Genomic DNA, 12,746 nt, shown 5'->3' on the forward strand with positions numbered 1-12,746 from the left:
AGTTCGGCCCCGGTCGGGTTCCTCCTCTTTTTGTTTAAGTGTCAAACAAATGGCTTTCCTGTTGACACTGAAATATCGTGAAAAAGCAGGAAGAGGCCAGGCCACCTCCTATTTCCCCTCTTCCTATCCCGTTTATTTATTTTGCATACGTTTGTTTGGGTCGAGCGGGTGTTTCGAGCATGTGTGGCCATGGGGCGGCCTTAGGGGCCGGTAACCCCTCCCTGAGGAGGCGAGGCCAGGCCCGAACCCGCCCGATCCGCGGAGGAGCTCTGCGGGGCGGGGAAGGGAAAGAGGAAGGGGGAAGAGAGCGGGAGTGGGAGTGGGAAAGGCCAGGGATTGAGAGGCCGCCGGGACGCCGCAAGGAGGCGGGGAATCGGCTCGGCCCGCGCCCGGCAGCTGCCGGGCCGGCTGCAGGTGGAGTTCGCGGAGGTGGCCATTTCCACAGCCGCCGCCGACGCCTCCTCTCCGGGAGCCGCCTTGCCCCCGGCCCCAGGGCGGTGGCGTGGGGCCGGGTGCCCGCGTTCTGGGGCGCCGGGGCCGCAGCTCGCCGGCCATCCCGCGGCTGCGCCCCGCGCCTCGCCCATGGCTGAGGGCCGGCGGCGGGAGGACGAGGAGGAAGAGCTACGCGAGCGCCGCGAGCTTGGTGGCCAGCGCCGCGCCCGGGGCCGTGCGCTCCCGGGCCACTCTGCCGCAGGTGAGAGGCGCGGGCGCGGGGAACGGGGCTACCGGGACCCAGAGCAGCGCGCTCTGGGACCGCTCGGGTCCTGCCCCACACAGCGGCAGCTCCTTCACGCGCCGGGATGGGACCGGCGTTAACTCTCGGAGGCCAGACTCGGGGAGGGTGGCCTTTCCATCGCCATCCACACTTTCCGGCTGAGCCCGAGGACATTCAGACCCGTCTCTGACTGCTAGTGGTCGTGCAGCTGAAACTCCAGATTTTCCGTGCACACTACATCCAGGAGCTGCTGGCTTGGGACTTGTGGCCTAGGTGATGACTTATCTCTGGATGAGTCAGAGGCCAATGGCCGTCTCGGTGGTCAGCGACCCCTCCCGAGGGGTTTGCGTGCGACGCCCCAGCCAGGTCAGAGCACGTGCTCATAAATGAGTCAAGTCCTGTTTCGGCGTCCCTTGAACTTCGGACCTGTGACCCTCTCCCTCCCTCCCCCAGCCGCCGAGCTCACCAGTTTTCTGTAGGACTTGTTTTCGTTATTTGTGAGACCCTCCCCCACGCAAAGAGAAGTCCAGAATATAGCATCCCAAAAGGCCATTTATTTGGGCTGAGAATCATTTTCGGGCCTATAATTACTTTTATCATAGTGTGTTTTGGGTACACAAAAGCGGCACGGATCAAATAGTTTGGCGCATTAGTGAAAGAGTGAATAAGTGTAGATCCACACCCCTTCCCTCTTCCCGGGCGGCTTTTCAATCAAACATAATAGAGAGGAAATTCTTTGGCGTTTGGTTCCAACTGGGTAATCCGAGTTATCTGAAAACAAGAGGGAAGAACAAACCTAGGGGGACTGGCAACAAAAGGGAGATAGGGAAGTGAGAGAGTCGGAGGAGAACGATTCACAGAGAGCCTCGTTAGAAAGTGGAATATAGTGAATATTCCATGAAGTGGAGAACCTTTTCTGTGTGACTGCCTTAACCACTAAGAGAAACTTGGAGAAATAGGGAAGATACTGCATCTGTGCGGAACAAATGGAGGGTAGAAAGTAGGATGAAAGGAAAACTTGAGAAGAACATCTTGAAGAAATAGTCAATTTAATGCCCTTGGTAGAATCTTGGAACCATAAAAATAATTCTCCATGCTCATACTACAACTTTTCATCAAAATAAGGCATTTGGCTATCTATATGAACACCAGTTTTGAACATAATTGGTAATTTTGTTCAGTGTAAACCCAGACCTAGTGAAATAATGAATAGTTGCTGGATATAAGTGAACATTTCTTGCAAGAGTACAATGAAAAAGACTTTACAAAGATATACTGCCATGTCTGACCTGTGGATATAAACAGGGTAGGCCACCTTAGATTCCTGTTACCTTCAGCAGAAAGCTTCACTCTCACAAGAGACTGCACAGTGAAGACCTCTTTTGGAGTTCGGACTAGGTATGATCCAGATGTGTGTTTATCATTTAGTTGCAATATGTGTATTTATTCCAATGTGGAAATGACATTTTGTAATTAGTTTTCACCAGTTCCCTAATTTCCCAAGGCTGGCAAAGGCTTTTCTAGATTCTTTGATAATATTTTGCTGAGACATGACATTGTGTACTTTTTGCATTCAGTAATTGGTGTTTGTAGTTTTCGAACCATTTATATGCCCTTTTTTCATTAAAGGGTGTGAGGACGATGTTATGGAATGAGTAAGAGGGTTAAACTTGCAATTTTTGGATTTATTTCTTTTAGAAGAAATTATTTGATAGTTTACATTTCTTTACAAGCTGAGCTCCACTTTCCCCTTATTAGTTAACATGTTTTTCAGACACTAACACATTCCTTACCAAGCTTGGGCATTTGTTAGTTATGTCTGTGCTAGATGTTGCTCTCCTCCAAGTGAGAGGGTATGAACTGACGCAGAAGCTTCATGTTTTTTCTGCATCACCTTTTCAGTCTTTTACTTTTTCTGTTCTTAGTGCTCCCTCCTTCCCTTACCATTTTACAATCTAAAGAGTTTCCTTTTCTCTGATCTCACATAGCTTGATAACCATAAACCTGGGGTTTATGGACTTAAGGTAGTCTGTGAACTCTTCCTTCTCTCCCTGCTAAATTTTGGAGTGGTTGTGTAAGTGCATTTATTTATTTTTGCAACATACATACAGAAGAGTGTGTAAAATTTGTAAATTATAAAGTAAAAACTCTTGTAACTCATGCTCAAGTCAAGAAATAGGATACAGTCAGTTCCTTAAAAGTGGATTCCCGTCCCTTCCAGACTTAGCCTCCTCTCTCCCCTACAGGTAACCCTTTTTTTTTAACCTTTGTGATTATTATTTCCTTTTTATTCTGTATAGTTTTACCATACACATATGCATCTCTATAAAATATTGTTTAGTTTTACCTTTTTAAAATCATAATAAGTGGAATCATCCTGTATTTTATCAACCCAGCAGAAAGCAAGTAATGACTTGAGATTATGAAATGTCTGGAATGAGTTCTTTTCATTCAAAGGCCAAGAGCCCCAGGCAGGTTCTGAGCACAGGACAGTCCTTGTAGGGCATCCTTGGAAATAAATGTGTGTGTGTTTTTAAAATGATGTTAAGAAAATTGGGTTTGGCCGGGCGTGGTGGCTCAAGCCTGTAATCCCAGCACTTTGGGAGGCCCGGGCGGGCGGATCATGAGGTCAGGAGATCGAGACCATCCTGGTTAACACAGTGAAACCCCATCTCTACTAAAAAAAAAAAAAAAATTTACCCGGGTGTGTTGGCAGGCACCTGTAGTCCCAGCTACTCAGGAGGCTGAGGCAGAAGAATGGTGTGAACCTGGTAGGCGGAGCTTGCAGTGAGCAGAGATGGAGCCACTGTACTCCATCCTGGGCGACAGAGCAAGACTCCGTCTCAAAAAAAAAAAAAAAAAAAATTGGGTTTGATTAATCACAATATCATCTTATAACAAAGGATGATAGTTGATCTTGTGCTCACCTTCTTTATAAAATGTATTTGTTATGTTTTCCAGCTTTTAAAGTAATAAAATACATGATTCTAAAATAAAAAGTTCAGTTGATTTTTTTTTTTTTTTTTTTTTGCAGAATTATAGGCAATCAAGTACTGAGGTCAATTCAGTGAAGGTTTATTTTTTTATTTTTTTATTTTTTTGAGGCAGTCTCACTCTGTCGCCCAGGCTGGAGTGTAATGGCGTGGTCACCACTCACTGCAACCTTCATCTCCCAGGTTCAAGCGATTCTCATGCCTCAGCCTCCAGAGTAGCTGGGATTACAAGTGTGCACCACCATGCCTGGCTAATTTTTGTATTTTTAGTGGAGACAGGGTTTCACCATGTTGGCCAAGATGGTCTCGAACTCCTCCCACCTCAACCTCACAAAGTGCTGGGATTACAGGTGTGGACCACTGCACCCGGCCAGTGAAGGTTAATTCTGTAGCAGTTCAGGATGCATGAAGTTAATAAGCAGATACAGGAAAGTAAATGGGGAGCAGAGAGTATTGCATTGTTTGGGTGTCATGTGCTGAGGTTAAGGTGTCGTACATCTGGCACTATGTGAAATATTTACTGTTGATGGTGGTATCCAAGATCCTTAATTGCCTGACCTGACAGAGAGTGGTAATATGAAAACTAGACACAACACCTGAATTCTTGGGGGTGTCTTACTAATCCACCGAATGCCCATCACAAAAAAGGAAGAGAGGATATGGGTACACTAATCCAGTGGTTCTCAAACTTTTGCCACATGTATCAGAATTGCCTGAAGGCCTTGTACACACTCAGTATCTGATCACTTGGTCTGGGATAGGGCCTGAGAATTTTCATTTTTGACACATTCCCAGATAATATTTATGTTGCTGGTTCAAAAGGATGATGCACTTTGCAAACTCCACATAATTAAGAGAGAAATCACACCCCAACACTGATTGTTAAATTCTAAGAAATAGTTCCTTTGGCTAACTTGTCCTTTTTAGTAGATCAGATGAAAACCCATGAGATAAACGTGGAGATTTCCACAGACTAACATATGGGACTTAGTTTCCATTGTGGATTTCCTCAGTAGCTTAAAGGATTTCATGGTTGATTTATATAGCCTGGCAATTATGATCAACTTCATTTTTGTTTCTTGTTTTTTTTTCTTTGTTATTGATTGCATATTCTTCATATCTATCTGCACAACTAAGATTGGTGTGTTAGTGCCACTGTGTTAGTGCTAGTTAGTGCTAGCCAAGGGCAAGAAGTGGAGGGTGGGGGGAATAGGCGGACAAGATTGGGTGACCAACTCTTCCCAGTTTCTCAGGACTGTTCCACCTTTTAAAACTGAAAGTGCCCCATTTATGGAAACTCCTCAGTCCCAGGCAAATCAAGGATAGTTACCATAGTGGAAAGATAGCTTGGGTGGGGGAAGAAGTGAGGATAAAGGCTACTGATAATGTTATTTATACTAACATCCTTGCTTTAGTCCAGGTGCTTTTTTCACTCAACATTAAGTTTGTAAGATTTATTTGTATTGTTACATGTAGCTGTGGATTTTTTTTTGTTTGTTTTGAGACAGAGTCTTGCTCTGTTGCCCAGGCTGGAGTGCTGTGGTGTGATCTGGGCTCACTGCAACTTCTGCCTCCCAGATTCAAGTGATTCTCCTGCCTCAGCCTCCCAAGGAGATGGGACTACAGGTGCATGCCACTATGGCCAGCTAATTTTTGTATTTTTAGTAGAGACGGGGTTTTGCCATGTTGCCCAGGCTGATCTCGAACTCCTGACCTCAGGTGATCCGCCTGCCTTGGCCTCCCAAAGTGCTGGGATTACAGGCATGAGCCACCATGCCCGGTCGGTTTTTTCTTTGTTTTGTTTTCATTGTATAAATATATACCACAGCATTTTGCCTATTATTTTTTATTGATTTATTGGAGTTCTTTGTTTACCCAGGAATCTCAACTTTTGTTCGTTATGTGTGTTACAAATATCTTCTTCAACTCTGGCTTACTTTTTCATTTTCTCTATGGTTTCTTTTGATGTGGGAATTTTTCATTTCAGTATAGATGAATTTATGAATCTTTTCCTTTATAATTTGTGTCTCTTCCCCCCTCACCCTCATTAAGAACATGATTTCTATCCAAGGTCATGAAAATAGTCTCCTATATCTCCTTTATTGTCCCCTAAAAGCTTTGTAGCTTTCCTTGGGGAGAAATGCCATAGCATTCATCAGATTCTCAAAAAGATTTGAGAATCTCTGCCTGACATACAACATTTTAATATTATTTCTCCAAAGGGAGGATATGCAAGATTGTGGATCCTCCTTCCAATATCTAGAAGAGTAGTAGGCACGTAATAGGGCTTATTAAATACTAAATAAATTTACTCTTTCTGTATTTTGATGTGTTTATGGTAAACCCTGGAAGGACTGATATAACTGTTGTCTGTTGTGCTTTGAGTAAAATAACTTCAATATCATCAGTACGAGGGCATAGAAGAACATTCACTGTGTTCGCGGTGTACCAGGTGCTTCTTTATGTTACACCTGTGAGGTAGATATTATTTTCTTCATTTTATCATTGAAAAGACTGAGGCTAACAAACATTTAAGCAACTTATCCACAGTCCCTCAGCTGGTAAATACTGGAATGGTGATTTGAATGCAGGTTTTTTTTGAAGTGGAAGTCCATGTTTTTTTTTTTTTTGAGGCGGAGTCTCGCTCTGTCGCCCGGACTGGAGTGCAGTGGCCGGATCTCAGCTCACTGCAAGCTCTGCCTCCCGGGTTTATGCCATTCTCCTGCCTCAGCCTCCGGAGTAGCTGGGACTACAGGCGCCCGCCACCTCGCCCGGCTAGTTTTTGTATTTTTAGTAGAGACGGGGTTTCACCGTGTTAGCCAGGATGGTCTCGATCTCCTGACCTCGTGATCCGCCCGTCTCGGCCTCCCAAAGTGCTGGGATTACAGGCTTGAGCCACGGCGCCCGGCCGGAAGTCCATGTTTTTTCAGGTGATCACACTGACTGCTAATACAAGTCAGTTACTATTGATGCTCCACACATTTATACCTGCATGCTGCTTGCTGTATTTTAGAAGTACTTTACATTTATGTGGTGCTTTTCTACTTATGAAGGGCTTTCACAACTGCATTTAATTGGATTCTTACCACAAACTGAGAGGGAAGAGGGTACATTTTATTGTTTCCATTTTAAAGATGAGTAAACTGAGACTCAGAAATGTTAGAAGGTTTTATCTAAAATTACGCAACTAGGTATAGCTGAACCTTAGTCGCCTCTATTGTGTGTTGCAAGTCATAGAGTTTTGTTTAATTGATTCATATAACATGTCAAGTTGTATCCTCTCAGAGTCTGTGACTTTGTCTAGTTAGTTAGATAGTGTTGAAAACTGCATTAGTTCTTGGGACCACCAGCTTACTGTGTTTTGTTATTTGAATTCCAAAGTTGTCTAATTTATTTTGAGAAAGTTATTTTAAGTTCCATGGAAACTATATTTACATGTTGTTTAAAAATCCTGTACTCATCACATTCTCTAAGAAGAACTGGGCCGGGTACAGTGGCTCACGCCTGTAATCCCAGCACTTTGGGAGGCCAGTGCAGGTGGATCACCTGTGGTCAGGAGTTCGAGACCAGCCTGGTCAGCATGATGATACCCTATCTCTACCAAAAATACAAAAAATTAGCCAGACGTGATGGCAGGCACCTGTAATCTCAGCTACTCGGGAGGCCGAGGCAGGAGAATTGCTTGAACTAGGGAGGTGGAGGTTGCAGTGAACTGAGATCGTACCACTGCACTCCAGCCTGGACAACAAGAGTGAAACTCTATCTCAAAAAGAAAAAAACACCTGTCTAGTTATCCCCATCAATATAATGTGTGCAAAATGGTGCCTAAAATACTGGCAATATAAAGAGATATATAAAATAGGCTCTCTGCTTTTAAAGACTATGCCATAGAATTAGGGAAGGTAAGATTATTACACTTTAAAGAAGGTAATTAAGAATATAAAGTAGTCCATGGTGGATATCAGTTTGATATGAGAGAATCAGACCACCTTGGTTCATTTTTTGGCTCACCACTGGCTGACTGTGTGACCTTGGACAAGTTACCTAACCTCTCTTCTATTCTTTATTTATATTTCTAAATTTGAATAATAGTAAATCCTATTGCATTGGGTTTGAAGACTAAATGAGTTAATGTATATAATGCCCTTAGAACATGGCCAAGCCCATAGTAAATACCTGTAAAATTATTAGCACTTATTTTATGTCTCCTTTTTATTATTGATAAAATATTTCACACTTGAGTCTGCATTTTTCTTTACTTGAGAATAGTTATGAATTTTATGTTGGCAGAGGAAAAAGGTAAATCTGCAGTGTCATAATTTAATAATCAAATGTAGTTGCTTTTCTTTGGAGTTCATGTATCTCTTGCAAATATCTTAATTCTAGGGGACTCCCAAAGACTGAGGCTAGTTCTTCCTTTGATATTTCTTAAGCCATATGAATTACTTTAACATGGCCTGGTAATAATGCTCAACTTTTCTATTCTTTTTTTTTTTTTTTTTTTTGAGTCAAGAGTCTTGCTCTGTCGCCTAAGCTGGAGTGCAGTGGCGCGATCTGGACTCACTGCCACCTCTGCCTCCTGGGTTCAACCAATTCTCCTGCCTCAGTCTCCCAAGGAGCTGGGACTACAGGCGTGTGCCACCATGCCCGGCTAAATTTTTTTTGTATTTTTATTAGAGACAGGATTTCATCATATTGGCCAGGTTGGTCTTGAACTCCTGACCTTCTGATCTGCCCACCTCAGCCTCCCAAAGTGCTGGGATTACAGGCGTTAGCCACTGCACCCGGCCCATCTTTTTTTTTTTAAGATAGAGTCTCGCTCTGTTGCCCAGGCTGGAGTGCAGTGGCACAATCTCAGCTTGCTACAACCTCCACCTCCCAGGTTCGAGTGATTCTCCTGCCTCAGCCTCCCAAGTAGTCTCAGCCTCCCGAGTAATCTCAGCCTCCCAAGCAGCTGGGATTACAGGTGCGTGTGACCACGTTGGCTGATTTTTGTATTGTTAGTAGAGACAGGGTTTTGCCGAGTTGGCCTGGCTGGTCTCGAACTCCTGACCTCAGGTGATATGCCTGCCTCAGCTTCCCATAGTGCTGGGATTATAGGTGCGAGCCACTGTGCCCAGCCGACGTTCAACTTTTCTTTATCGTCCATTGAAAGCTCATTATTGTGACATAAGCAATTATGTTCAAAGTGATTTCAGCAAATCAGAAGTGAGTTGATCATCCTATGACCTATTTTTAACCAGAGTGCATCCCTTCGTTCTGTTTTCTTTCCCTCTCTGACACCATTCATCCAGCGGTTCTATAACTTCACTGGCATATTATATTCTGAGGACAACGTATTCACTGTTTTCCCTTAGGTCATTTCAGCTTTTCATCCAATGGTGCTTAGAGACTAATCCTTTGAACACTTGGTTCTAATCCCATCTGTCAATTAGCTTTGTAGCGTCCAGCAATTTATAGCATCTTTCTGGGCCTTAGCTTTTGCTTTATTGATTGAAAGAATGAGGCTTCCAACTTTACATTTTACGATATTAGGAGATGAGCAGAAAGATAACTTCTGACATAGTTTACAGAAGTTTGCCCATGTGCTAGGTTAGATCTTGGAGAGTTTCTCCCGGGCTCCTTGTGAACTGCTTCACTGGTGCGGGAGAAGCTAAAGGGGCAAAGTTCAAGACGGTGTCTCCCTGGTGAGGGCAGTTACATTGGCATAAGTAGTCTAGCGTAACTTGTCATGCAGACCCCTTTTCAAGATAGCAGCTTCATGCACTGATAATGTGGCAGTGTTCCCCTTCATCAATGGAAGACATGGCATGTGTTCTAGGGGAATTTATAGTACTTGACAGGTGTATGAGGGAAATGCTGCTATCAATTAAGTACAAGAGGAAAATGCGTGTCTGGTAGTTTCAGGGCATAGGGCAGGGTAAAGGTTGAGGAGGAAGCTTGGATAGCCTGACACAGGGCAGGAAGGAGAAGGCTCTGGCGGAGGCCTGGCCTCTTGTTTAGAAGCAGCTGGAACGAGTTCTTGCTCCTCAGCAGCTGTCGGCCTCACCCTCAGGAACTGTAAGCTTGTCCTTGTGGTGGGACATGAGCCCCCTGGGCTCATGGGGGTGGGGGTAGGAGCTGTGGACCATTCTTTTCTTTTTTCTTTTTAAAAATAAAATTTGTTCCAAGTTATACCAAGGAAAAAAAAATTTGTTCCAAGTTATACCAAGGACAAAAAATGAATTAAGAAAAAATAAATTAAAAAAATAAAATTTGTTTTTCAGAATATGTTTTGAGTTACAGAAAAATTGTGAAGATAGTACAAAGAGCTCCCATATACCCTACACCCTGATTATTAGCATCTTACATTAGTATGGTAGATTCGTCACAATTAATGAACTAATATTGATATATGATTAAACTCCATGCTTGATTCAGATTTCCTTAGTTTTTGCTTAAGGTCCTTTTTTGTGTTGCAGTATCCCATATAGGAGACTGTATTACATTTAGTTGTCATGTCTCCTGAGGCTCCCTTTGGCTATGACAGTTTCTCAGATTTTCCTTGTTTTTGATGACACTTGACAGTTTTGAAGAGTACTGGTCACATGTTTTGTATGTTGTTCCCCTGCTGAGATTTATCTGATGTTTTTCTCATGATCAGACTGGCTTATGGGTGTTTGAGAAGAAGATCACAGAGGTAAAGTGCCATTTTTATCACAATTCAAGGGTATGTATTATTATCATGACTTTTCTATTGATACTGACCTTGATTACCTGGCAGAGGTAGTGTTTGTGAAGTTTCTCTGCTCTAAAGTTACTCTTTTTGGCATTGGTGTCCACTCTCCCTCCCCAGCTGCAAGACCCCATTGCAGTAGTTCTTAAAAAGAAATTTTTTTAAAAAGTTCGGCCTTTTTCCTCTCTTTCCATACTGTAGGAAGTGAAGGAAGTCACTGTGGAGTAAGAGTTATGCTACACTTAGGGAGTAAAGAATTATGCTATTCCTCTTCAAAGGTAGAGTATCTACATACTTATTTTTTGGAATTATTTTGTATGAGAGAGACCTTTTTTTGTAGAAATGGGGTCTTGCTGTGTTGTTCAGGCTCGACTCAAACTCCTGGGCTCGAGGGATCTTCCTTCCTCTGCCTCCCAAGTAGAGGGGATTACAGCCACACACCACTGTGCCAGCCTAAATTCTTTAATACTCCCTTTGTTTGGTCTCTCCAAAGATCTGGTTAGGATTGTCTCTAGGCCCCACCTGTTGGAGAATGTAAGCTCAATTTCTCCATCCAATTCTGTCCAAAATATCTGATCTGTGTGGATGTCTGGGAGATAATTTCATTGTATAATTAGAAAGGAAAGGCAAGAAATGCATTTGTCTGATTGAGGTGACCTGTGACTGAGATTCATTTACACTAGAGTCCTCTATCAGCAGGTACAAATGACTAATGTAAATTCCTTTCCAATTTTGGAAATGGAGGGGAAGCTAGAGTAGGAAAGGAATTTGGAAATGCACTGGGCTAAGATAATCAAGTAACAAGTTAATATTTATTGTGCATTGGGTGCCAAGACAATTCCAGTTGTTTTTGGTGTGTTTTTCTCATTTAGTCCGGGTACCAATCCTATGCAGTAGGTGTGATTGTTTCCTTCATTTAACAGATGAGGAACCTGAGACCTAGAAAGGGTGAATAATCTCCTCAAGGTCACACAGCAAGTGAGTGACAGAATAGGATTCTGTAGCATGGACTCCTGGTTGCCTCCTTTTTTCCTCATTTCCTCCTTTTTTGGTCAATGGAACCCCTGTATTTCTGGATGCGGCAATGTACCCGCCTATGAAGCTACTTCTTCCAGCCTGTTAATGAGATACAAGTAAAAGTTGTTGAATGGGGTTGCCAGGAAAGTTCTTTAAAGGGGGTTCACTCAACTGCACAGAATACCTTTTTCCCCTTACCACCTTCCTCCCACCTGCTACCAGGAACAAGGCTGTGTAGCTCACAGTAGCCACCCTGGGCCATGAGGTTACTTTGAGGTTGGAACCCAAGCACTGAGAATAGTGGAGCAGAAAAATAGATGGCCCTGCAGTCACTGCTGATAAGAGAGTCACCAAATGAGTTTTGATTGCCTGCCTCCTCCTGTATTTAGAAGGAAGGAATAAGAAACTCTGCCTTGTTTAAGCCACTGTTATTGTAGGCCTCAATTGGCAGCAGAAGGCAATTCCTAACTGATAGATTCTAACTTGATTTTATTGTTTCCCTCCTCTTACCACCAAGCTGTAATACATTTTGTTATAATGAAGTTACCCCAAGATACCTAGATTCTTGTTGCTATTTTGTACTTTACTGTAGTGTGACCTTGGACACGTTGGTTAGGTTGTATGAGGCCCCCGCTCCACTGTATTTTTTACATCTTTGGAATAGGAATTATTCATGCTGTAACTACTCTGCAGGCTCATTATGGGGAACATGCTTGTAAACTTCAAGTGTTCATGTGTGATGTGTAGTTTTTGAAGTGGTTGTGGCCATCCTTGGGCAAGTTGAAGGGTACCAAAAAGGAAGCCTTTAGAATCTGAATATAGTTTTCTGGTTTTGTTATTTTGCCTAGTGCCAACTTAATTCAGAATAAATAAATAGAAGCTGTGAAGGGAGGTGATGTTGTCCCTGCTCTGATGCATTTGAGCAGATTAACAATTGCATTGCTGATGAGCCCTAGAATGCATGCCAGGGCTGCTGCATGGGACTGAGAGTTCATTTGTTTTCAATATGGCTGCCTTCATTATACTGGAGCTTTGTTTCCAGAAGATACATTAATCAAGGAATCATTATACTGGATGATAGTTAACCGCTTTTTCTCTGAGAGCTGGCCAAGAACAAAGGGCTCAGAAGAAGATGTTTGTACAAGATGTGGAGAATTAGTTTTTCTGGCAATAATTGTCACCATTTCCAAATAGTCCTCTGAAACTAGTGCAGAGGTGTTCACATAACACTTGAAGGCCCCCAGCATAGGGTCACCCATGTAAATGATCCTGTCTTATCTTGCCACCACACCCTTTGTTTCTTCAT

At 43.2% G+C, this 12,746-nt stretch overlaps 1 protein-coding gene across 1 annotated transcript in view; it reads left to right on the forward strand.

Annotated features, from left to right (window-relative positions):
• Positions 1 to 336: 336 nt before the first annotated feature.
• The window catches only part of SH3D19 (SH3 domain containing 19), a 192,167-nt gene continuing 179,757 nt past the window's right edge, over positions 337 to 12,746 (forward strand). Inside the window, exon 1 of the mRNA XM_023227552.3 lies at positions 337 to 694. Coding sequence (XP_023083320.1) covers positions 583 to 694 — 112 coding nt within the window. The 5' untranslated portion in view covers positions 337 to 582. The remainder of the gene's footprint in view (positions 695 to 12,746) is intronic.

The sequence above is a fragment of the Piliocolobus tephrosceles genome, chromosome 3, assembly GCF_002776525.5.
Source record: "Piliocolobus tephrosceles isolate RC106 chromosome 3, ASM277652v3, whole genome shotgun sequence".
In the NCBI taxonomy this organism is placed as follows: domain Eukaryota; kingdom Metazoa; phylum Chordata; class Mammalia; order Primates; family Cercopithecidae; genus Piliocolobus; species Piliocolobus tephrosceles.